Raw genomic sequence first — 26,923 nt, 5'->3', positions numbered from 1 at the left:
ACAAGCCAAAGGGCTCTTCCAGGTTCTGTGTCTGCTTTGGTATAGTTTCTACAGCTGGGTACCCTACCTAATGTCAAACATTTAACAGAGTGTATTGGATGCTTTTTACATGGCATCAACGTTGGTGAATATGCCAAGTACCTACAACATAAGACCTCTTGACTGAGTAGAGTATAGACTGGAGAAATAAGAAACTATGATTGAGGGAGAGGAGCAGGTATCTTGCTGAAAAGGTGAATACATGGTTTTCCCACTTGGAAAGTGAGAGAGAGAACAAAAAAGATATGAAATCTAGGTACAACATGAATAAGACAGAATAGGAAGTGCACTGACTGACAAATTATTAGAGATAGGGAATTAGTTGGACACAGAGGATATCTATTCAGTGTAGTGGGAAGTGAAGAAAATAGATGAGTCATGAGGGAAGGCCTGACATAGCCTCAATTTTATTGATATGGACAGGTCTCCACAAGCATGGCATAATGCCATTCATCTTGGTTGCCTGTTGTCTCCTCTGAGAGGCTCAACATATTGAGGTCAGTTTTCACCACTTGACCTCACATCTTCCTAGGTTTACCTTTTCCACATGCACTTCCAACATTTAACAATTGACACTTCTTTATACAGCTGGGTGTCTGGGTGAAGTGAGTTTTTTAAATATAACTTTTTCTCCACTAAGTAAAGTCTGCACTTTCTGCTACTGTTAAGATAAAGCTTATATTTCTCCAGAATTTTCCACTCGATATTGCAATTCATAGTACTTCAGATCTGTAGTGCTTTCTTTCAATTACCATATATGCTTAACCAAGGCTATGACTTTAAATCTCTCTGGATATCAAAGGAGGGCTTATGGTCGTTAAACTTGGTTCTGTGCAGGTATGTCAGCTGCATGGTGGTCTCACTGGTGCTGGTAGCACAAGAAACAGCACCCAGTACATACAGTAAAACTGGTTAGCATTAGGAAAAGCATTCAACTGTTGAAACCATGCCAAAGCAGACACTGGAACATGATGCAGTTCTTGGGTCATGAGATATTGTCAAACCATCTAGCCCATTTCAGCATGGAACATTTCAACATTGACATTAAATGTCAATGGTGATGATAATTTGCTACAAAAATTCAGAAAACAAATTTTAAAACTCCATGACAGGCAGAGCTTTGGTGCATATTACATGCAACATGGTGGTCCATAAATTGTACTTCATAGATACAAAAGATATTGTAAATATACTCGAAATATAAGTTGAAACAGTATCTTGTTTTTGTTTCTTTTATTTAACCAAACTGCTTGCATAAGAAGTATGAAAGAAAAAAATGTAATCTATGATCTTCTTAAAATATTTTTATAAAATCAACAATTCGATTTGCTCGACTAAAGGCGGTGCTCCAGCATGGCCACAGTCAAATGACTGAAACAAGTAAAAGTAAAAGAATTCAATCTCAGCTTTAAAAGAACAGAGTTCAGCATGACCTTCTTTGTTACTAATTTTGACTAATAGTATTTATTATAACAAAATATAATTTTTGGAAATTAAATCATATGAAACTGAGTGTGAAAACTTTATTCTATAATTATATATATATATTCATATTTTAGAAGTTTACTTGTTTGACAAGTGACTTCATCTGAGACTGTTCCGAAATACCATAGTAGAGAGTTATTTAAAAACACAAAAAACATTTTAAAAATTTATTTCTTAATAGTGCCGGTGACACGTAAAAGCACCCACTACACTCTCGGAGTGGTTGGCGTTAGGAAGGGCATCCAGCTGCAGAAACTCTGCCAAATCAGATTGGAGCCTGGTGTAGCCCAGTCCTCAGTCAAATCGTCCAACCCATGCTAGCATGGAAAGCGGACATTAAATGATGATGATGAGTATTATCATCATTTAATACCCACTTTTCTATGCTTTCATGGGTTAGAGAGATTATTTTTGAAGCACATTTTCTATGGCTGGATGCCCTTCCTATCTCCAACCTTCACTCATTTCCAAGTAAGGTTAATATTTCTTCATGGCCAGACATGTTCTCACAGAATATTGGAAATGAATGCTACTGTTTGTATGGCAGTGAAACTCATTTACAACTATCATGCAATGTCAAGACAAACACACACAAACACTTGTACGAGTGTGCACACACACACACACACACACACACACACACACACACACGTATGCATATAAGTTATCATGCAGTGGAATTAACCTGGAACCATGTGTGGTTGAGAAATTTCTTACCACAGCCACACCTACATCTATATATACATTTGCTCATATATTTAAACAAATGTATATATATGTTGAGTAACAGAGACTATTTAAAGGTAAAAACTAACTCTAATGCATTGCAATCTGACAATGGTGTAGCTGGACGAAACTTCAAAGTCTGATACAAGCTTTATGTAGGAAATTTTTCACTTAAATGTTCACCATTACAATATATGAAATAATTATAATCTGTTTTTTTTTAATATATATATATAGATGGAATTACATAAATGGATAAAACAAAATGAATACTTCAAAACCAGCAGTGCTGAAATGGAAGGTTATCTAAAAGAAGCTATCATAGAGGCAGACACTAGTGAAAGAGATGTCCGGTAAGAATTGTTTTACATATCCAACTTTATAGATTTGAACCAAGGAACCTATGCCAATAGTTCTCAACCTAGGATGTTGAGATGTAGGCCCTACATGTATAGGATATATGAAGACAAAAGAGCTAGTATGCTCCACTGGATATGCAACATTAGTGTGCATGTGTGCATGTACAACAAAGTGCAGATATGTTGAGAGAAAAATTAGGTATACAAGGAGTCAGGTATAGCTGTGATGGTTTAGTCATGTAATGCATATGGATGAGGACAGCTGTATAAAGTGTAGATGGAAGTGGGAAACCCAGGGCTCCACAAAGAGATTACTGGAAATCCATGAGCTAAGTAGACAGACCTTTGAAAAGCTTGGGATCCATTGGGAAAATCCATGTAAATAAAAGGAGATCCTAAGTCATAGAGAGAGAACTGCTACTCTATGCATTTGTTTGGCAGTCTAGAAACAACAGCCAAATCTCCCATAATGTCTTTAAAAAGAAGGAAGAGATATTTGACTGACCAGTTGTAACTAGAACAACTTTGATCATAAGTTTATTCAATCAGACCTGACTTGAGGTTAAACAGCAACTCTATAGATTTTCATGACTAGAAGAGCAAATCTTGTAAATGCCTAGTCATTCATAATGAACACCTTCAGAAAGTATCACATTCCCCAGTAATTTATCAATTTTATTTCTTAATTGATTGGTTGTATTTGACTCAACAACTTCCATAAGTAACTGATTACAATTAGCTTTCTCCATTCTTTGCAAGATTGCTTCATAAATGATTAAAGATAATGTCGTTGGGATAGTATTTTAAGATTTCCTATTTGATGAGGCTAATTTTACTTTTAATTATTTTATAGGCATAAGAGCAGACGACGGATAGAATCAGTTCAGTGTCAGTAAAAATGCACTTGACAAAATTTGATTACTTCCCTTTACATTCTGAGTTCAGTCCCATGTTAGTCAAATGTCTTCTACCATAGCCCTGGACCTACCAATTGAGTGGATTTGGTAGATGGAAACTGAAAGAAGCCCATTGTGTGTTTGTGTATATATATATATATATATAATGGAATAAAAAGAACAAGAGGAGACACATGGGATAGAGAGTTGCTGATGAGGTCACAGGACGTGTAATTTAAGAGCTTTAACAGAGAAATTAAAATAATAATAATGATAAAGCTGAAGTAAAGACCAAATACATAGTGTGTGTTTAACTGGCAAAATATGACCATCCCCAAGTATAAAGTGTATGTGTGTGATCACCACTTGACAACTTGTGTTGGTTTGCTTGCATTCAGGAATAAGTACTAGGGAGTCAAATCATTTGATTAAAACCCTTCAAGACAGTGCTCCAGCATGGCCACAGTCCAGTGACTGAAACAAGTGAAAGATATAAGATATATACAAGCAGACAGATAGAAGAATAAGGAGAGAGAGAGAAAAGGTATTATAGAGGAGGGGAGGAGAGAGAAAAAGAAAAGGTATGTATAGAGGAGGGGAGACAGAGAGAGAAAAGCTATGTATAGAGGAGGGGAGACAGAGAGAGAGAAAAGGTATGTATAGAGGGTTATGTGAAAATATCATAATCCAAATATAGTGTAGAAAAAGATGAGGTTAGTGGTTAAAAGTGTGGAAAACTTAAAGTACTTATACCTAGTTTGTATGTTGCTGTTTTTTGGGTTTTTTTGTTTTTGCTTTTATTCATGCACATGTGTAGGTGTATGTATTCATGTGTGTATATGTACACGTGTGTGTATGTGCTTTGTTCTACTGACCATACTGATAATGAGATAACTCTAACATACGTTTTCAAAAGTACCCATAACTTACAAAAACTTAGAGGTCACTGATTGTATATCTAATTTGTAAAACCTGAATCCTAGTAATGTAATGCTCTAAAAACAAAAAGGAATAGTCATGAGCTTTGGGTAATCTAAGATTTATAAACTAATTGCGCTTGTGCTAATGAGATAACCTCTATGTAGTTGCTTGGTCTGCTAGAAATAGGTAGCTAAATCTCTCAAATTGCATCATATAACGTTAAAGAAAAGCAAGATATATTGGCTAATGTGATCCTAGACACACTGAATAGAATAAAAGATGGATGGTTAGGCTAGAATGCCTTTTATTGTAAGTCTCTATTTGATGTGAGTTGATCTACAACAACAAGGACATAATTTTACTTTAAAGATTAAGGCTTTTAACACTTTGACTACCAAGCTCATATTTTTTTTTTTTTTCTTTTTTTGTGCCAGCAGTCTAATATTGTTACAAATTATGCATTTTTCAATTTTTTAACCTGTGATTCCCATGGTATATTAACAATTTAGCATAGCAAGTTACAAGTGACTCCCATGGTAGGCAAAGTGTTAAACATCACTTGTAGTTGTCAATAGCCTTTGAGGAAACAAAACTACATGATCCCATTTCGTCTCCTCTATAACTATAAAGTTCTTTATCCATTAAAAATAAACAACAATATTTGAAAAATGGTAGTTTTCAAACAACCATATTGATTTCATAGTGATGTGATCATTTTCTTCATTTTCTTAAATCAATCATTCTATCAACTACCATAGATTTGCTACAGCTGAATAGATAACAGAGCTAGCAAGAGTCATAAGCCAACAAGGATACCTCCATGAATTTGCTCAGCCTGTTAAGAAATAACAAAATTGTAAAATGGATGCTAGCATACCTAATGTAATAAACCTAGCAATTTTAATTAACTAAAATTACACCCTCATTAATGCAAATAACTGTTTTCTAAATTACTAATTATGTTGAAAAAAAAAAGAACAAGGGAAGACAACTTCAGTATTTGAATTAATGACAATTAATTTACTATGGAATGTAGTGAGGAATGAGTTTAATCTTTAGAAGTATGGTGCTGGAAATAGCAGTCAAATCTCTCTCAAATCACACCATAATGCCTTTAAAAAAAGAAGGACTTAGGATAATATAGTTTTAGATAAAGTTCACTGTCTCAAAAAACGATAATTGCAGCTGGGACTCTTTTGAACAAAAAGCTGCCCACTGAGATTTGATCTGGACTAAACAAAAAGAATAAGTTAATCTTACTGCAGACATGTCATGAAGACTTATCCTTGAAGTGGTGCTATACTATGCTACATACAATACTGAAACTCCACACAATCCCCTTACCAGGCAGCAAAGCATAAAAGAGTAAAAATGTCCCAGATATAGAAAAATCAACCGACTTGTTGTTCAGCTTCAGGTCTGTTTTGATCATACTAACCTTGTGGTTAAGGGTACACCAACCACATCTCTCATATCTTTTTAGGACTGTGTAACATTATATTGGATTGGAGGACCTCTGCATATTCTCTCCACCGACTATGGTCCAATGCGGAAGCCGTGAATTTGAGCCTAAAATCGTACTAGTTTGATGAGCCTACTCTGTCACACCGGCTTGATGTGGCATTATATTAAGGCTTCAAATTGACAGAATCATTTGAGTGGCAAACAAGATTACCTTGTATTTGTTTTAGTTCTTTATATTCAGTGTTCAAATCACATCAAGGTCGACTTTGCTTTTCATCCTTCCAAGGTCAATAAACTAAAATGCATGTCCAGGGTGTTAAACTGGCAAAATTGTTAAAGCACTGAACAAAATGTTTTGTGGTATTTGTTCCAGCTCTTTATATTCTGAGTAGGGAATTTGTATCCAACCAACAAAATGGTTTCTTGCAAACAAAATTGCCCAAAAGAAAGCAACAGAAAATCACCTTCATATTCTCCCATGAAAATTCCATAAGCACATAGTACCTGTTAAGGAAGTCTCTAAGGTTAATTTAAATCTTGATAGTGCAGAAAAAAGGACTACATTACTTAATGTGTCTTTTCCCTATTTAAGATGATTTGTGGGAGATATTTCTGCTCTGTTTTGATGAGTGATTCTACCTTATTGGTATTACATGTACATTAGGTTATGAAATCAGGATAACTGAATCAATTAGATAATAGACTAGACAACTAGCTAAGAGGCATAGGTCATTAGTTCATAACCTTCCATGATTATTGGATTACATCCATGGCTGAACTCCAATTTTTTGTTGTGTAGAGTCATCTTCCAACCTGGCCAGCTCTGATCAATCAAATATACCATGTGTGTAGTCACTAGTTACTTTCCACTGACCTAGTGCTCCAGATATATAATATTTCTAACCCATAGAGAATGACATTGCACAGTTTACATTATTGTGTCATTTAGCCTCAGGCTCAGATCTGACAGAGCACACTTATGATCAAATTTGTGGCTAATATATACTTTCTTTAAGATATAGGACATTATTTGAAGGAGCTTTGGTCTTACATCTTAAAGAAAGGTTATATTGGTAGTTATGATACTTAAATTATACCAGCAATATTAGCTATTGATGTCTCTATGTGGTTGTTCAACTGTATAGAGGCTTCTCTTGTAGCAGGGAATTAAACTAGGTGGTTTAATTCTTACCCTAAGATTAGAATAATTTAAAACTGAGAAGTATTTCGTTAGCTGTCAGTGCTCATTTCAGCCCCTCTTACCGGAAAAGCTAGTTGTGGGATACTATTTACTTCATGTCACAGAAACCCAGGATATTCATAGAACCTTATAATTTGGAAAGTGCTTAGCTTTAAAAATTAATTTAGAAACTTGTGATTGTGTGTGAAGTTTGTTAGAAGAGAACAATTAATTAGTTAATTATATTGTTGAACTTGACACCTCTCACCTTCACATAATCTAACTTGACTTTTCAGAAAGATAAGACACATTCCCTTGTCTACTTTTCATATCGTTTATCAAATATCACAAAGCCTCTCAGATTACTTGTGTTCTTTACAGCCAGAATTTGAAAGGAATTTATTCATCTCTAAACTTTAACTTCTAGTATTTCTCTTGTTATTGTGCCATTCAAGCACTCAGACATGTACTCTTAGAGCCATAATATTTTTTGGCTGTTTTTGTTCATCAGTTAACTACTATGTTATTTTTGTACAACATGTTATAAACATTTATTTATTATTTCTTTCCTAGCATTTCAGTAGGAAGAAGAGCAAATTATTCAATGTGTTTAGTGAATTTTATCTTGAACAAAGTTATTAATAAGATATAGTAGTAGTAGTAGTAGTAGTAGTAGTAGTAGTAGTAGTAGTAGTAGTAGTAGTAGTAGTAGTAGTATCAACAACAACAACTTGAAAAATTGTATTCTAATATTGGCACAAGACCAAACATTCGTAGGAGAGAAGTGTAGTCTATTTGAATGAATCTATACTTGCCTGGAACTATTTTATAGCTCATTATCAACATCATCATCACCATCATCATTGTCATCATCATGCTTTAACATCTGTTTTCTGTGCTGGTATGGGTTGGATAGCTTGACTAGAGTTGGTAAGCAGAAGAACTGCACCAGGTTCCATAATCTGATTTGGCTTGGTTTCTATGACTGGATGCTCTTCCTAACACCAACCACTTTACAGAGTGTGCTGAGTGCTTTTAAAATAGCGAATAAAATGAAAAGTCAATCTTTGTAAGATTTAACTCTAAAAAAATGTGTTCTAACATTAGTACATGATCACAAATTTGTAAGGAGAGAAAGTTTGTCTGTTTGAATAAGTACCAGTTGAACACTGGAGCCAGTTTAATTAACTTAGTCCCTCCCACCAAACTGCTGGCCTTGTGTCAAAATTTGAGGTCATTATTAGACTAGGGAACAAAATGGCAAGTCAGCAGAATTGCTAGCACACTGGACTAAATACTTGGCAGTATTTTTCCTGACTTTATGTTCTGAGTTCAAATTCCACCAAGGTCGATTTTGCCGTTCATCCTTTCGGGGTCAATAAAATAAGTACCAGCTCATCACTAGGTTTGATGTAATTGACTATTCTTCTCTTCCAAAATTTAGAAAATATAGTAGAAAGGATCATTAGACAGGGAGATAAGATGACAAATTAGCAGAATTGTTAGCATGCTAGACAGCATTTCCTCTGGCTTTACATTCTGAGTTCAAATTCCATTGAGGCCAACTGTACCTTTCATTCCTCTGAGGTTGATTGAATTGATTAATACTGACTCCCACAATTTCATGCCTTGTGTCTATTTTAGAAACCTTTATTATTATTGACATAATCACTAGGGTGTCAGATAAAATTCCCTGGTATTTGTTCTGGCTCCTTACATTCTGATTTGAAATCAACTTTCCTTTTCATCCCTCTGGAACCAATAAATTAGTACCAGTTATGTACTGGGGTCAATAAAATAACATATCAGTCAACCACTGGGTTTCATAGTATCAAGTAAACCCTCTCCTCAAAACTGCTAGGCTTATGTCTAAATTAGAAGCAATTATTATATTGTTAATTAATAATACTGTAGTTAATTCATTATTTAACCTTTTAGCATTTAAATTAGCCATATCCAACCTGAAGAGTCTACCTGTTTTATGTTTAAACTGGTCAGATCTAGCCTCTCACACCAATCCAACAATGTCAGCCAAGTGAAATCATAGTTGTGGCTGATGCCAGTCTCATGTAACTGGCACTCGTGCTGGTGGCACATAAAAAGCATTCATTACACTCTTGGAGTGGTTGGTATTAAGAAAGGCATCCAGTCACAGAAATCATGCCAAATCAGACTGGAACCTGGTGCAGTTCTCTAGCTTACCAGCCCCAGTCAAACCATCTGACCCATGCCAGCATGGAAAGCGGATGTTAAATGAGGATGAGGATGAATGTGAATAAAAAAAAGTTTTATATTTGACTGAGTTATCTGAATGCTAAAAGGTTAAATAAATAATTTCATTTTTTTTACAGGAGAATTTGGAGAAAAATATATTCTAGAAAACATCTTGGTAATCAAGTGGACAATGAATATCACACAGACTGTAATGAAGATGATGATGATGACGATGAAAGTAAATGGAATTGGTATATTTCTTGATGAGATCAAGCAACTAGAAGAATACTGTTTCACAGATATTTAAACCAGAAACTAAAAGAGAAAAAGAAGCAAAAACAATTAATTACATTACCATATAAAATTTATATGATTAATTAATTCTGATAAATGACTTCATTTTCACATATTTTCTCAGTAATAAGTGATAGATTTTTTTTCCTACATAAACTGCTGCTATTATCACTATATACATTAATATTGATTTCTTTTAATTAAGCATATGATCACATCTTGTTTGGGAGAGCTATAGCAGAGTAACTCAACCTCAATATAATGCTAGCACTTATTTTATTGATTGTTGATTTGAACTCAGAGTAGTAAAACTAAGTTCTAAGAGGTATTTAGTCTGGTTTTTCACCATTTCTGAAGACTTACCCAGCTTTATTGCACATGTTAATTGTAACGCACATTAATGAGTAAGATAGAGTAAGAATTTGATTTATAGTTGAAAGCCATTTCACCTTCCTTAGTCTATTAATGATCCTCGAAAATGTATAAATAATACAGTTTTCTAATTAAGTAGTACTTCTGCAAATAAAGATCCTGATTTCCTGTCAATGTTGCTTACACGCACGCATGCATGCACAAACACATATACACATATGTGTGTGTACATACATATATACAACGAAATCCAATCACAAGTGAAAAAATACCTCTAGCCCTGGCACTCCACCAAACATTTCAATCTTTACTTCCTCTACAGGGATCCATCACAACTTGTTGAAACAAGCAATAGTGTGTCTCATATTTGAAAAAGGGACAGTCAATCTCACACTGCCAACTACCAATATATCTCCCTCACTTCTAACATTGCAAAAGTGATACGAACTGTCATTAATGACCACATCCCTTATCACTTTCATTCTCTTTCCCTTCTCAGCAAACACTGATACAGTTTCTGTAGAATCATATTCTAACAACTCAGATGCACTTCATTATTAGGTTATGTCCCTTCCCTAAATTTCTTCATATATTAATGAAATAGTTGCTTTTATTTCTAACTTAACACTATTACACTAATGATGCATGTTCACCTTTTGCACGCAGTTATCATCCATGTGCAATATGGATGCATGCATTGTTTCAATGAATAATCACCTTGAAAATATGTTTCAAAGACATGACAACCTAGAATTGTTAGCATGCTGGACTAAATGCTTGGTAACATTTCTTCTAGCTTTATGTTCTGAGTTCAAATTCCACCAAGGTCAACTTTGCCTTTCATCCTTTCAAGGTCAATAAAATAAGTACCAGTTGAGCACTGGGGTTGATGTAATTGACTATTCACCTCTTCTAAAATTTCAGGCCTTATGCCTATAATAGAAAGGATTATTAAACAAGGAGATAAGGTGATGCTTAGCTGCATTTCTTCTTTTTCAACAACACCAAAATTAATTTTGCACATCAAATAAGCATTGTTGTAACTTTAGTTATGAAGACATAGTTAAAACTCTTACAGATATTTAACTTTTCAATCCCTATTGATTATTCATAGCAACCATACAGCTATTAAAGTATCAAAACTACATTGGTTTGAGCCCTGAAGAAAAAAAAGGCCAGCTGTTTTTCCTTTCAGGACTAGAAAATAATGCAGCCTTCATCAGTTGCTGATCATTCACAACCTTAAATGCAACCATTTGGAGTACTTGCTTGAGATAGTGTTGCCACCAAACACGCAAACATTTTATTTGCACTTTGTGCCTGACACATACATTAAATGGACATAATAAAGATAGGCCAACATACTGCAATTTATTTTAATTCTGTGATAAAGACTTGGACAAGATGATGCAGTTGTGAACTCATTGGAAAAGGATGCTGATATCTTCTGAGCAGGAGGACAAAGGTTTGGGTCCTAAAGTATCTGTCCTGCTCTAAATTTGTGAGATTTGGACATTGTCCAGGGCTCTTAGGAGAGCCACCTGAACTCCTTTGGTTCCAGGGCACTTCGTAGGATTATGGATTATCATTTGTCAGATTTCGTATCCAACCAACTACTCAGCTGCATCCAGTTACTTGTACGATTCGGGAGCACCAACTCAGACTGTTTAGCCTTGTTGCTTGATTTTCTGAGTTAGACCCTGCTTGCCATGTTCTCTTCACTGAGGATCCAGCTGGGTTGACGGCTTGTGTTGGTCGACCACATACCACATGATTACAGCAGATGAAGAGGTGTCTTGTAGAGATATGGACTGACTGGGACTCTGCTCAATGGGTCACCCGAGAGAATCTGGGAATATACCAACAGATGATGAATGCAGTTGCATGCTACATGACCCCATAATTCAACTGACCTGTGAAGTGGCTATTGTTAGAGCATCAGAGAAAATGTCAGCTTCTTGCATTCCTATTGCTAATCCTGTCAAGGTCAAATTTCTCCCTGCAATTGATAAAATAAAGTACCAGTAATCGGAAGTGGTGGAGAGGCTACCTTGCATTATTGCTCTAGTTATTTGCATTCTAAGTTCAAATCTCCAGCATAGCCTAATGAGTCATAGACTCAATCCATTGCCAACCACCATCTGGTTCTAGGGTGCTTCTAGTAGACTCCACTGTTTTAAATATTCAGGCCATCTCCAGTTTAAGAACATCTTCCTTTCTACATACACACCAATCTCATAGACTCTAAAGAATCATAGGAATTACACTTCACTCCTGACTAAGCAAGAAATTCCAGGCATCCATCTCATTTTACTGTTTTATTCACATCATTTGAAAAGAATATGTATGGCTTTGTATTTCACCACTGTAGCAAGTGTTTTGTTATGTATTCAAGAAAATCAGTCTTGTTTCAGCTCACCTAGATGTATAGTTATAGAATTTGTACTAGAGTTTTATGGGAAACTTAGTTGTGGTAGACTGTCATTATATTTATGATGTGATTTATTTCAATACTACAATCTTTCAGACTGTAAGTTCATATTCATCTTGAGCCACATAAATTATATTACTTCAGATTAGAAATAATAACCCAATGTCCTTCAAATTGCATGTGACTATTTTAAATAAAGAAAAGGCATGTTGATTTATGTAGTCCTAGATGGTGAATAAGCAGGCTCATTAGAGTTTTGATTACAATTCTTTTGCAGTATTCATTCCTGATCTCTGCACTGAGTTAAAATCCTGCCTAAGTCAACCTTGCCTTCTAATCCTTGAGACTGGGGTTGATTCTTCCTGTTGTCTCTAAAGAAACTGATTGTAAAACTTGGCAAGGGTTGAGTTCCACCAGGCTATGATGATGAAGCCCGGCCTTATATCACAACAGGACCTCTACAACTCTACCAGTAGTTGAGGAGCAGCTAAGGTAATACAATGCATACTCCCCTGCAACAAAGGCAGGGTGGTCATAGATGGAATGTCTTTAGTCATAAGTTGACTCAGTCAGAATTAATCTAGGATTATGCAACAACTCCCTAAAGTATATTTCTTAAAAAACAAATCAAGTGTAATACAAAAAGTTTGTTAGTATAAACTGCTGATTGACAAACTAACATTAAATTAGATGTAGACTGAACAGTTGGCTTTAATTATGCAATTTAACAGACGAATTACTAAGTAGATTTAGAACACAGTGAAAGATAAACACTATCCTCCACCTCATGTAGAAGTGCAACAAAGGATATCAAATTGTTTCTGTTTTCATTAGAAACCAGCTTTAAATTGTGGTCACTCCTATTGGCCTCCTTTCCAGAAAATTCTAAACATATTTTTAATATCTAGACAAGCTAAAATTATCCTACTCAATTTCTGTGTGGTAGAAATAACAATCAAATCTCTCTCATATGCGATATGGTTCTTATTTAGGATCGACCTGGGGCTAAACAATACGCAAATATCTGCAGAAGATTTCAATGTACAGTATATAACCCATGAAGCCAGTAATCTTATCCACTAAGTTGTTTCAAGTTGAGGTGTTAAATGAAATCTGAAGATAATTCAAGAAAATTATATGATACAGCTAAGAAATAGTTTTAATGTTTGAACTTACATTCATAAAAAAAGAAAATTCGGAATGCTGGTAAGTAGCAAAAGGAGGAAATACGAGTAAGGTCAATGCTTTCATTTATAAGGGGGTGCTGAAAAGTTCTTAACTTTAAGGGTATATGCAAAAGGCCTGATTAAAGGCCCAACCTTCTGAGTTCTTTTACAAGGCTTAGAAAACCTGAAGGGCCTCTGCAATAAGTGAGTGAATCTGAGAGGGAAATATGTTTAAATAAAATCGTAATTAACTGATCCTCCTGTCTTTTCTTTTACCCAAAGCTGGGAACTTTTCAGCACCCTATTATATTTGTGCATGACAAAAATCTGCCACATTTCCTTGTCCATTAAAGGTTCAAATAGCACATGATCAGTGATCTGGAACACCAGCAGTTCAGATGGTTAGGCCATGCACTTAGAATGTACCAGGGCAGGATATCAAAAGATCAAGACCATCTGGTAAGCAAAATCCTAGATGCTTAAAGAATGTCCTATGTAAAGCAGTCGAAGGTGAACTGCGAGAAATGCATCTTAAAGAAACAAGACAAAGATAATAGATAAAAGGGTGGCTTATATAGTGCTTAGATGTGAGAACACTTTCCCAACTGGGTAAGAGAGGATTAATATTTATAACATATGTAAAAGTAAATGTCTGTTTGCCATCAGCCATCATGAATTTGCTCAGGAATATTTATGATACTGAAGTAGTTGGTAAAATAAATATTCTATATCATTAATATATAAGCGCAGATGTGGCTGTGTCATAGAAGCTTGCTTCCCAACCACATGGTACCAGGCTCAGTCCCACTGCATGGCATCTTGGGTGTCTTCTATTATAGCCTTGTGAGTAGATTTGGTAGACAGAAACTGGAAGAAGCCCATTGTATATATATGTGTGTGTGTACCTTTGTGTTTGTACCCCACCACTGCCTGACAAACTGTTGGTGTGTTTACATCTCTGTAACTCAGCAGATCAGCAAAAGAGATCCAATGGAATAAGTACCCAGCTTAAAAAAAAAGTCCTGGAGTCAATTTGTTTGTCTAAAACCTTTCAAGGTGGTGCAGTCAAATGACTGAAACAAGTAAAAGATATACAAAAAAAATGTAGGACTTGAGGTAAATATTTATTTTATAGACAGAGTGCTTACTTGCTGTTTGACTGCTTGATTGAGCAGGTCAAGTGATTAGGTAGTATAGTTCTGACATTGGTTTAATGGCTATTGTTGTTGTTTAATTCCAGGTTAGTTTTTATCAAGCAGACCTATGATTAAAGACATTCCACTCATAGTCTATCTAGGAAAACATTAGTTTGTGTTTTCTTTTTCTATTTTAGACATTAGGATGTGATTTGAGGGAAGTTTTAGCTGCTTGGACCAAGCAACCATATAGAGGTTCTCTCATTAGTTAATTTGTTGGTTGAAATCTAGGGTCACATAAAAGAAATAAACTCATTAACTGGGAGGTCAATTTTGCAACAAGTAAAATCTTTAATTAGGTGGTAGCAATAATTATCTACTTTATAGCCACTAGGGAACATTGAGCCAAAGCAGTATGAGAATGCCTAAACATACACAATCATTATTTTATTCAACATATTCACTAAAATAGATTCAATACATCTGAAACCAAAGTAGTATATTCTCTTACATATCACTATATACAATTGAACTGGTGTATATCCAGGAAACTGCTGCTAATAACCACTTTAGTAGCAACAGTAGTAGTTGCTGCTTATCTTTAAATATGTCAATCTTTCTTTAACTCTTAACGATCGATTTCATTACACTCAGCTCAAATCTGTGATTCATTTTAAATTTCATTGAGAAAGATTCAGGTACTATTTTTCTCATAGCTGCTCATTTGATACAAAAATTGCAGGTTTCTTGTACCCACTTACTTTCATTAGTCATACAACTCACAACTAATATACTAACCCACTGTAGCAAGCCTAGTAAATAATCCTCACTGAAATGGTAGTTTATTTAATATACAAGTAATGTTTCTTTAAAGTACCAACCATGGAAAAAGAATCGGGCTCAGAATGTGGGTGAGACCCTTTGAAATGCAATAAGGAAAGTGGTTTGCATCACAACTTTGAGCAAACCTATAGCATGGAGATTGTCAACTGAATGGAGAATGAAAGACAGCCACAAGTTGTTTGAAATCAGTAATTTCTTCCATATTTGCTCTCCAACTATTATTATGAAAATAATCTTGATAATGGTGATAATTAAAAAATGTCATGTGAAGAACTGCTTGACTTTAGCATGAAATATTTTAGCCTTGTAGGTGTGGCTGGCTGGAAGAAGTTTGCTTCCCAACTACACGGTTCCAGGTTCAATCCCACTGTGTGGCACCTTGGACAAGTGTCTTCTACTATAGCCTCAGGCCAATCCAAGTCTTGTGAGCAGAAACTGAAAGAAACTGCTTGACAACTGATGCTAGCGTGTTTATGTCCCTGTAACTTAGCAGTTTGGCAAAAGAAACTGATAGAATAAGTACCAGGTTTAAAAAGAAAGTACAGGGGTTGATTAGTTCAACTAAAAAATTCAAAGCAGTGCTCCCGCATGGCCACAGTCTAATGACTGAAACAAGTAAAAGACTACAGTCATCTTCAATAACACAGTAGTTCGCTGCTCTAAGAAGCAAGTAACCTGCTACTAGCTATTGGCAAATAAATTTGAGCTAATGATATCACACAAGACAATAGTACATATGAAAGGTTTGAAAACTGCTTTTCTTAAGAACTAAAAATATAGAACACATTTGTGATGTCTGTGATAGATGACCAAATGCTGGAAAAGGATGTGTAAATTTTAATTCATGTAGAACACATTAAGAGAGAGTTGTAATTGATAAATAAACACAATGTATCTCAAGCCAAAGGAACAGCTACTTGGTCATTTGACATGTCAGAAATAGTAGACAAATCTTCCTTAAATCACACCTCAGCATCTTTAAGCAAAAGAGACCTAGAATAAGAAAAACTGGGATGGTTCTGGTCAGAACATCTGATTGTAGGTTTGCTCAACTGGGGTAAATTTGGATCTAAACAACAATGTATATCTTTGAATTTCAAGGTATTAGACGTTACTTGCAAAAGAGAAGATTTTTAATTTGTAAACAAATAACAGAGAGCAAAATATTTTGCAAAACTATAACTCTGTCACTGATACACTGCTTTTGTGACAGTGACATTCATTTACAACTATCATGATATCAAGACAAGGACACACATACATATGTTGGCACTCTGTCGTTTATGACGTCAAGGGTTCCAGTTGATCCGATCAACGGAACAGCCTGCTCGTAAAATTAACGTGCAAGTGGCTGAGCACTCCACAGACATGTGTACCCTTAACGTAGTTCTCGGGGATATTCAGCATGACACAGTGTGACAAGGCTGACCCCTTTGAATTACAGACACAACAGAAACAGGAAGTAAGAGTGAGAGAAAGTTGTGGTGAAAGAGCACAGCAGGGTTCGCCACCATCCCCTGCCGGAGCCTCGTGGAGCTTTAGATGTTTTCACTCAAGAAACACAACGCCCGGTCTGGGAATCAAAACTGCAATCCTATGACCGCGAGTCCGCTGCCCTAACCACTGGGCCATTGCGCCTCCACTCTCACATACATATACACACAAACATACAACAGGTTTCTTTCAGTTTTTGTCTACAAATTCCACTCACAAGGCTTTGACTGGCATGGGGCAGCAGTTGACACTTCCCCAAGGTACCACACAGTGGAACTGAACCCAGAACCATGTGGCTAGGAAACAAAACTTCTTACCACACAGCCATACCTGTGCATATCTTGGAATTTCAAAGTATTAGATGTTGCTTGCAAAATCGACATGATTTTAAATTTGTAAACCAATAAGAATGAAAGCAAGAATAAACTAAAAAATTATTTGTAAAGTGAAGAGCAAAATAATTTTCAATCCTGCCCAAATGTTTTGCATACTTATTTTTTCTTTCACAAAACAGGAGATAAAGCATGAATGAAGATGACAATTTTGCTGTTTGAAAGATTCTGTATTCTAATGTCCCTAAACAAAATGACTTTCTATAATTTTATATAGGAAATTCATAAACCCAAAACGAAATAAAAACATAACAAAAATGAATTTGTAAACATTTTACAATTTTTTTTATTTCTTCCAACCATGTGGAAAGATACTGGCAAACTGATATTTTAAAAAAATTGCCAGTTTAATTTTACCAATTAAGACTGCATTTATCATTCCTCGACACGCAAACCTGAAAAAGAGGAATGAAATTAGATCAGTTATTAAGTATATACATTTCAACATAAAAATTTAGAATTTTTCAAAGTTCCATATAATATACAATGGATATTATAAACTATAAAAATTAGAGAGAAAAGTGAAACTAACCTATTGATACAATTCCAACCACATTACTGATTCCACACAACAGAAAGCCTGTCAATCCTTCACTTTCAGTTTAGGTACTTAACATTCCCCTCCCCACTTAACTGTTATATTTTTATCTCTAAGAGATAATCAATTACTTAGCAGAGCAGGAGAGGTTTAACTCCAAATATTGGCTTCAAATTTTGGTACAAGGTCAGCAGTTTCAAGGAAGGGGGTAAGTCGATTTCATCAACCTCAGTGCTCAACTGGTACTGATTTTATTGACCCTGAAAGGATGAAAGGCATAGTTGACTTTGGCAGAATTTGAACTCAGAACCTGAGGAGTGATGAAATGTTTCTAAGCAATTTACCTGGTGTGCTAAAAATTCTGCCAGCCTACTACCATAAGTTTAACTCCAAATATTAGGGAATGATACATACATGGTTTGAGTACCACATGTAGGCTTGTTTCTCTTTTCTATCTCAGACAGGTGATTTATACTATCTAATCTAAAAATTGTTTTACATAAAAAAAAAAAACTTTTTAGCAGTCAATTCATATGAAATAAACTTCAAATAAATGTACTGATATTAAATGAGTAGTTGACAGAACACTGAACATAAGGGTCTCTCTTCATTCCAAGTTCAAATCCTACGAGAGTTAATTTACCAGACATTCTGGAGAACAAATACCAATAGTTTACCAGTATTAATCCGGTTAAATGTTTCCTTCCCACAGAACTGCCCTTGTGTGTGTGTAAAGAATTAAATGAAGGTTTTTACTGTTTTATATCCAGTCAATGACAGGCATATATTGTTGATTTAAAATATTTAATACAGAGAGATTAAAAAGCTAACTGGAAACAATTTCAAACAGGTTTCTGTATCATTGTAAACTCATCAATGAAGCACAGCCTTCATTATACCTACTAAGGTAATGATGGAATTATTACTAAATAAATGTTAGATATTTAGAGTTTTTCAAGTAGCAGCTTTTTTTCTCTTCGGTTTCAGTCATGGGACTGCAGACATGTTGGGCACCCCAGTGTTTTGTATTCTCATCCTATCAGTCGCAAAACTGTTGTTATGGGGATGAAAGCAAATCAACACCAGTTATCAAGTAGAGGACAAACACAAATACTCACCTATGTAGTATGTATGTGTGTGTGTGTAAATATATGTAACCTTATAGGTTACATATATTTATTAGTTCACAAATAAATAAAAATATTTTTATTTTAATATTCATATTAACTAATATTAACCTATGATATTTATTAGTTTTCTAATAAATACAAATGTGTGTGTGTGAGTGTATACACACACACACACACACACATATATATATATATATATTAGCCAGCCAGCAAGCACAATATGCTTTGAAGACTTGCAACTCTATTGTATTTATACTGTTGGGTAGCAGTGTTTTCTGTGTATTAGCTCTGCTAGACATGTTGTTTGACACTCCTTACTTCAGTCTATCTGATAAAAGAAATCTTATAACTCCCACTGCATGACACAATGGGTAAGTGTCTTCTATTATACCCCTAGGAGCACCAATACCTTGTGCTTGGATTTGGTAGATGGAAACTAAAAGAAGCCTCTGTGTGTGTGTGGGGGGGGGGGGGGAGTTATAACATTTCTTTTATCAGATAGACTGAAATAAGGAGTGTGTCAAACAACACATGTCTAGCAGAGCTAATACAATAGAGTTGCAAGAAAACAAAACTGCAAGTCTTCAAAGTATATTGTGCTTGCTGGCTGGCTAACCTATAAAATGTGGATAGCAATATATATACATACATATATATATATATACACACACACATTCATATTTATTAGAAAGCTAATAAATATCATAGGTTAATATTAGTTAATATGAATATTAAAATTAAAATATTTTTATTTATTTGAGAACTAATAAATATATGTAACCTATAAGGTTACATATATTTATTAGTTAATATGGTAATAAGATGTGTATATAAAAAATAAAAAAGTGAAATATTTTCATATTTTTCATCACTATTACATTAAGATATGTAGCTCTTGTTCAAGCAAGACTATGCTTCATTGACGAGGTCACAATAATACAGATTTTTGTCTAATATGTTAAAGCCTGTATCTAATTCATTAGAGCCTGTACATTAACAAGCAAAAATTGTTACATAACATTATCAGAGAGAAAATTACTTTATGTACTACTACAACAGGGTTACAAGGCAATAAGTCACATTTTCAAAAAATAATGTGAACTCAATGATAAATGTTTGTAGCTTAATATAACCTCAATACCAGGTGTGTTTAAAAGGTACAATGATTTATACTAAACAAAAGGAGAAAAAAGAAAAACAGAAACAGCTTGGAGTGAGAAAATTAGTGATGTGGAACTGTTACAAAAACAAATATGAGATTATAGTAGCAGAGCAAGTAGAGTAGTGATGTATGAAGGAATCATACATATAATATATTCAGAAGAAACTAACGAGGTGCAACTAAAAATAATTATTTAGATAAAAGACTTCTACATGAATATCAAAGATATTTTTCTCTCTTCAATTTTTTTTTTCTTTAAAATTATATATACAGAACAATAACCTTGCCAAAATCTAATAAATGGTAAAAGGGATGTGGGAGAGAGAGAGGGGGGAGGGAGGGAGGAAGTAGTGAAGAGAGAACAGCTAACTCAAGTAATGGCACACTCTCACTATGTGAGATGTTTTCTAACAAGGTCACAGACATTAATAGACTGTGAAGCGAACTGAAAATCAAGATGTGTAAAAGCAAAAGTACAGCTGAACTTAAGGGGAGACAAGCAGTTATAGACAGAAGGAGAAAGAGCGATTACAGCAGCAGCATTTAGGGTACTGAGAAAATGTCTCTAAGGCTACTGACAGTATGCTTTTAAAAAATTACACACACACACATATACACATGTATATATATATGTATATATATACATACATACATATACACACACATATATATACATACATATACACACATACATACATATATATATACACATACATACATATATATATATACACATACATACATATATATATATACACATACATACATATATATATATACACATACATACATATATATATATACACATACATACATATATACATACACATACACACACATACATACATATATATGTATATATACACATACATACATATACACATACACACACATACATACATACATATATATGTGTGGAAGCAAGGTCTAGAATTGAAGGGCCTTAGAGTCAACCTAGCTAAAACCAAAATCCTAATAAGTAGGAAGGTAGATAAAACACAAACAGCTTCAGGTAGATGGCCCTGCTCAGTATGTAGAAAAGGAGTAGGTAGTAACTCTATAAGATGTACCCGGTGCAAGCTATGGACACATAAGAGGTGCAGCAACATCAAAGGCAGGTTAACTAGCAAGTTAGTTTTTGTTTGTGGCAGATGTTCAGGTGCAATAAAGACTGTAAACAAACAGGAAACAACTTCTATCTCATTCCAGGGTGAAAAACTAGAGGTAGTCGATAGCTTCCGCTATCTGGGCGACCAAGTTAGTAGTGGGGGTAGGTGCGCTGAAAGTGTAGCTGCTAGAATAAGAATAGCCTGGGCAAAGTTTAGAGAGCTCTTACCCCTGCTGGCGACAAAGGGACTCTCACTCAGAGTAAAAGGCAGACTGTATGACGCATGCGTACGAACAACCATGCTACATGGCAGTGAAACATGGGCTGTAACTGCTGAGGACATACGTAAGCTCGCAAGGAATGAAGCCAGTATGCTCCGTTGGATGTGTAATGTCAATGTGAATACCCGTCAGAGTGTAAGTATCTTGAGAGAAAAGCTGAACATTAGAAGCATCAGTTGTGGCGTGCAAGAGAGACGATTGCGCTGGTATGGACATGTGGTGAGAATGGAGGAGGATAGCTGCGTGAAAAAGTGCCACACCCTAACAGTTGAGGGAACCCGTGGAAGAGGTAGGCCCAGGAAGACCTGGGCTGAGGTGGTGAGGCAAGACCTTCGTACATTGGGCCTCACCGAGGCGATGACTACTGACCGAGACCTTTGGAAATGTGCTGTGCGTGAGAAGACCCGGCAAGCCAAGTAAGATCGTTGCCAGTGCCCCTGGACTGGCTTGTGCGGGTGGCACATAAAAGACACCATTTCGAGCGTGGCCGTTTTCGTGCAGGTGACACGTAAAAGCACCCACTACACTCTCTGAGTGGTTGGCATTAGGAAGGGCATCCAGCTGTAGAAACTCTGCCAAATCAGACTGGAGCCTGGTGTTGCCATCCGGTTTCACCAGTCCTCAGTCAAATCGTCCAACCCATGCTAGCATGGAAAGCGGACGTTAAACGATGATGATGATGATACATATACACAAATGGTTACCATGGGTAGCAAAAAACACACAAAAAAAAAACAGGATATCACACCCGTTTTTGTGTGATTTTTGCTACCCATGGTAACTATTAACATTCACATTGTCAAAGGTTTTTTTAAACCAAGATACTATTAATATACACATATATATCTATATCTATTTATACATACATACATACATATATATATATATACATATACACACATAAATATACATACATATACTCATATATACATACATATATATACATACACATATTTACACATACAGAAATGCACACACACACAGACATATATATATATATATATATATATATATATATATATATATATATATATATAAACCACATACACCTTTTTATCTTTAATTAGCAGAAAGCTATAAACATGACTGAAGAGCCAAGAGTTCATTGCCACACATGAAACTCAGCTAGAGTTGCTTTTATAACTTTCTGGAAACCAAAAAAATAAGGATACATAGTCATATTTTTGAATTGTTTCTCTCCTGTTTGGCCTACCAAACCTAAGTACACACACATATGCTCATCATGCAGGGAAATAAATACATGACTGTTTTATTAAAATAATAAAATTGAAGTTGTTGCAATTAGCATTTTACTGAAAGAATTAATTGTATAAGTTTTTACATAAAACTTACCAATGACAGAAAATTACAAAAAAGTTATCTACATGAGAATTGTTGGTCAAATGTCAAAGCCCATCTTCTTCATACAATCTTTGTGTGCTTGTATTAGATCACCACAATGTTCTTCACCCTTTTCTACAATGCTGGAATTAGAAAGAAATATTTATTCAGTCTTATCTTTAAAAAATTGAATATCATCTCTAAATAACTACTGAACTTTCCAAATACTAATATCGGTTTCAAATTTTGGCAGAAGGCCAGCAGTTTCGGCGGGGGTGGGGGTAAATTGATTACATTGTCCCACAGTTCAACTGGTACTTATTTCATCAACCCTGAAAGGATGAAAGGCAAAGTCGACCTCAGCAGAACATAAAGACAGATGAAATGTTGTTAAACATTTTGACTGGTGTGCTAACAATTCTGTCAGCTCACTGCCTTTACTACTACTACTACTACTACTACTACTAATAATAATAATAATAATAATCCTTTCTACTGTAAGGAAAAGGCCACCGATTTTCAAGGAGGGGGTTATTCAATTAGATTGACCCCAGTGTGCAAGTGGTACTTAGTTCACTAACCCAAAAAGGATGACCTTGGCAGAATTTGAACTCAGAATGTAAAGAAACAAAATGCTGCCAAGCAATTTGTCCAACATACTAACAATTATGTGAGCTCACTGCCCTACTACTACTAGTAATGATAATAATTTCTACTTGAATGTGTAGCACATTTATAGTTACTCCCTACTCTTAAGAGAATCTAAAAGTAGATTATGAAAAGAAATTTGCATCACACACAACGTCTGTAACAGAAGGAAACTCAAGATTAAAAAACTCAACATGAATAATAAATTTCTCCAAACATTCTTTAAAAAAAAAACACAATCTGATCTAGAATGTTCATGAGTATGGGATAGTTATATTATGAATTTCTTCTTTCTTTCTGAGGAAGAGAGATAGAGAGAGAGTACATAATTATACTTGGTAGACAGGATATATTTCACATCTGCCATAGTTAACTACATTAACTGTACCATGTACTTTAAGCATTAGAAAACAGTGGGGATTTGGAAAATGATAAGACAAACATTTCCTACCAAACTGAATAAAATAAAAACTGACACTGAGTTTATCTCACTGCTATGTTAAAATCAATAAAACAATTATAAAAAGAAAAATGTTACATAAATATGAAGGGGGAAAAAAGTAACAAAAAATACAGAGAAAAGAAAATTTACACAATAATCAATCATTATCAGTCTTTATTAACAGGAGAATGATCTCATCTTTTTAAGATTATGATAATCAGTCATTCTCTTTGTTCCGGTTCATGTGTTAATGATGTTATTCATTCAATAAATGAAGATTATTTAACAAAAAGATATCCAAAATTCAAATAGTGAATGCAGTTAATAAATAAATAATTATGTAGTCTTTTTTTTTTTTAAGTGAGTACTGCTGAGAAGAGTTTTTAGTTATAAAACTAGTGAAAATACATTATGTTTACAATCACTGGTAGATTAATTGCTTATTAACCTTCATATCTACACTAACCTTCAAACACCAACTTACAAAACCCTTATGTCACAGCATCGTACACTGTACTACTAAGAGATTTATGTCTTTCTCACATTTCCATCACTATTTATAAACAGAATATATTGTATTATGTTTATCTTATATAACAATGCTTCACTTTACTATAAAGTAGGTGCTAGTGTATTTGATGTAATAAACCAAGAGAGTTTAATTAACATTACACTCTTAATGATGTAAATAATCATTTTGTAAATGACTAATTCTAGTAAAAGAAACTAGGAAGTTAACCACAAAATTTAATTAAATAGGAAATGCAGTGACTGGTGAGTCTGCTCTTTAGCAGTCCAGTCACAACTGCAAACATATTTTAGACTCATGCTTTATTAAAGAGATTCCTTTTCTTTTCTACTCTAGGCACAAGACCTGAAATTTTTGGGGAAGGGGCCAATCGATTAGATCAACCCCAGTACGCAACTGGTACTTACTTTATCGACCCCAAAAGGATGAAATGCAAAGTCAACCTCGGCGGAATTTCAACTCAGAACATAAGACAGACGGAATACCGCTAAGCATTTCGCCCAGCATGCTAACGATCCTGCCAGCTCTCCACCTGCTTTATTAAAAAGATTCAAAAAAACTGAAACCTGTCCATCATTGTTACTTTACTGCTAAAGACAGACTCAATCCCCATTGCATTCTATATTAAATTAATTAGAATCTTGGGGTTATTTCTTCTGCCTTTCTATCAGAATTAGTCATTTAACTTATTTGATACAGTCTGAGACCATCCCTGGTTCTTTGTTTTTTGTTCAAACTGACCAGATCCAGTCTCTCATACCTACCAAACAATGTCATTCTAAAAATAAACAACCACACCATTAAAATCTCGAATCTATGACAATGCATGATTAATTCAAAACAATGTGAATAAGTATGCAGAACATTTGACAGAGTAATCTGATAGCTAAAGGGTTAAAGTGATTTAAATTAAAACCTTCCATCAAAATTTAATGTTAATTTATGTTTAAAATACTAGCTTAAAAGTTACAAATGTTTTTTATACTAAATTCTTCATTACTTCCAAAATTAAATTAAATAAAGGCAGTTATTTTAACAGAAATGTAGTAACAATTGATTGTTCTCATCACTAAGAGTGCAATTTAAAACTTTTTTGGCTTACTACAACTATGCTAGGATCCATTTATTAACAAAAATTCATGCAGCAGACATCCCCAGACATTTTTCTTCAGTCATTTCTTTAATGTTCCATTCCACCTTACAATGATGTTAAGCACATTCTTACATTTATTGTACATATACCATAGCTAGATCACCAAAGACACTCAACAGGCCTCACACAGTCTTTACTGTTGAAAGACTTGGAATCATGGGAAACATGATTCCAGGTTAGATGGGTTGGCATCTAATTCTTCACAATATTGACAGGTCAGCCAGATGAGCACATCTATGACTTTAGGCATACCAATTTTACCATTCTATCTATACTTTCTTGACATTATCTTATACATCCTTTCTTTCAAAGACAATAGGGTAAGGGTGTGATGTGGGGCATTTGATTGCTATTTCTAATTGATCAAGTGGCTACGAATAAACTTAAACTCCTTGAATGACACTTGTTCAAAAGGATGGTAATAGCTAAATAAAAAAGAATTGCTTTTGTTCATCTCTATGTCATTAGATTTGAGCATCCAATAGCAGAATCATAGAATCTTACTTCCAAACAATTTTCTTAAATTTTTTTTCTCAATGCAAACAGGGGTTGGCTAGTTCTGCCAATTCAGATACGAGCTTAAAATATAAGAGCAAATATCTGTGATTTACACTTTGAGGTACTCTTTAATATCAAGCTGAATCAATCCAAATAGATAAACCCTAGTAAATTACACCACATTAGCAGGCTGAACCACCAAAGGAGATGATTAAAGACTACAACAAGCAGCAAGACAGTAGTCTAGAAAAGATCTGCCCAACCTCTCTCTCTCATATATAAATATATCATCATCATCATTTAGCATCCATTTTCCATGCTGGCATGGTTTGGACAGCTTGACAGGTTCTGCTAAGGCCAGGGGTGGCACCAGGTTCCATAGTATGTTATGTCTTGATTTAGCTACCTTAAAGGCACATAAAGGTTCTAAGATGGCATTAAAATAGGTAATGAATTTTGAACATCATCTAAGAGCAGGTACAGGCCATTGGATGGTGTTCTGCAAGCTATGTCTACCCAATTTCACTGATACGGCTTAGATCAACTGAAGGCTATGCTTAAAATGCAAATATTAATAGGATTGAAACTGGAGCCACATGACTACAGAGAACTTCTTAATGATATGCACAAGCATGCACTCATAAAACATCAACCGGCCCATTGATGGAACTTGCTTGCCAA

The 26,923-nt window shown here is 34.8% G+C and overlaps 2 protein-coding genes across 3 annotated transcripts in view; one reads left to right on the top strand and one right to left on the bottom strand.

Moving 5' to 3' along the window:
* The window catches only part of LOC106879060 (uncharacterized), a 38,113-nt gene extending 28,355 nt beyond the window's left edge, over positions 1-9,758 (top strand). Inside the window, exons 7-8 of the mRNA XM_014928487.3 lie at positions 2,488-2,603; positions 9,422-9,758. Coding sequence (XP_014783973.1) covers positions 2,488-2,603; positions 9,422-9,548 — 243 coding nt within the window. The 3' untranslated portion in view covers positions 9,549-9,758. The remainder of the gene's footprint in view (positions 1-2,487; positions 2,604-9,421) is intronic.
* A 7,912-nt stretch (positions 9,759-17,670) lies between these two features.
* The window catches only part of LOC128247679 (cytochrome c oxidase copper chaperone-like), a 24,660-nt gene continuing 15,407 nt past the window's right edge, over positions 17,671-26,923 (bottom strand). For both annotated transcript variants that reach the window (XM_089350776.1, XM_089350775.1), the window contains exons 3-4: positions 22,985-23,115; positions 17,671-17,807 (exon numbers count right to left, since the gene is read on the bottom strand). In XM_089350776.1, the coding sequence (XP_089206902.1) occupies positions 23,031-23,115 (85 nt within the window). In that variant the 3' untranslated portion in view covers positions 17,671-17,807; positions 22,985-23,030. The remainder of the gene's footprint in view (positions 17,808-22,984; positions 23,116-26,923) is intronic.

The sequence above is a fragment of the Octopus bimaculoides genome, chromosome 4 (assembly GCF_046866305.1).
Source record: "Octopus bimaculoides isolate indiv1 chromosome 4, ASM4686630v1, whole genome shotgun sequence".
NCBI classification, from domain to species: Eukaryota; Metazoa; Mollusca; class Cephalopoda; order Octopoda; family Octopodidae; genus Octopus; species Octopus bimaculoides.
The sequence above is the reverse complement of the archived record's forward strand: the minus strand, read 5'-3'. Positions and strand labels throughout refer to the sequence as shown.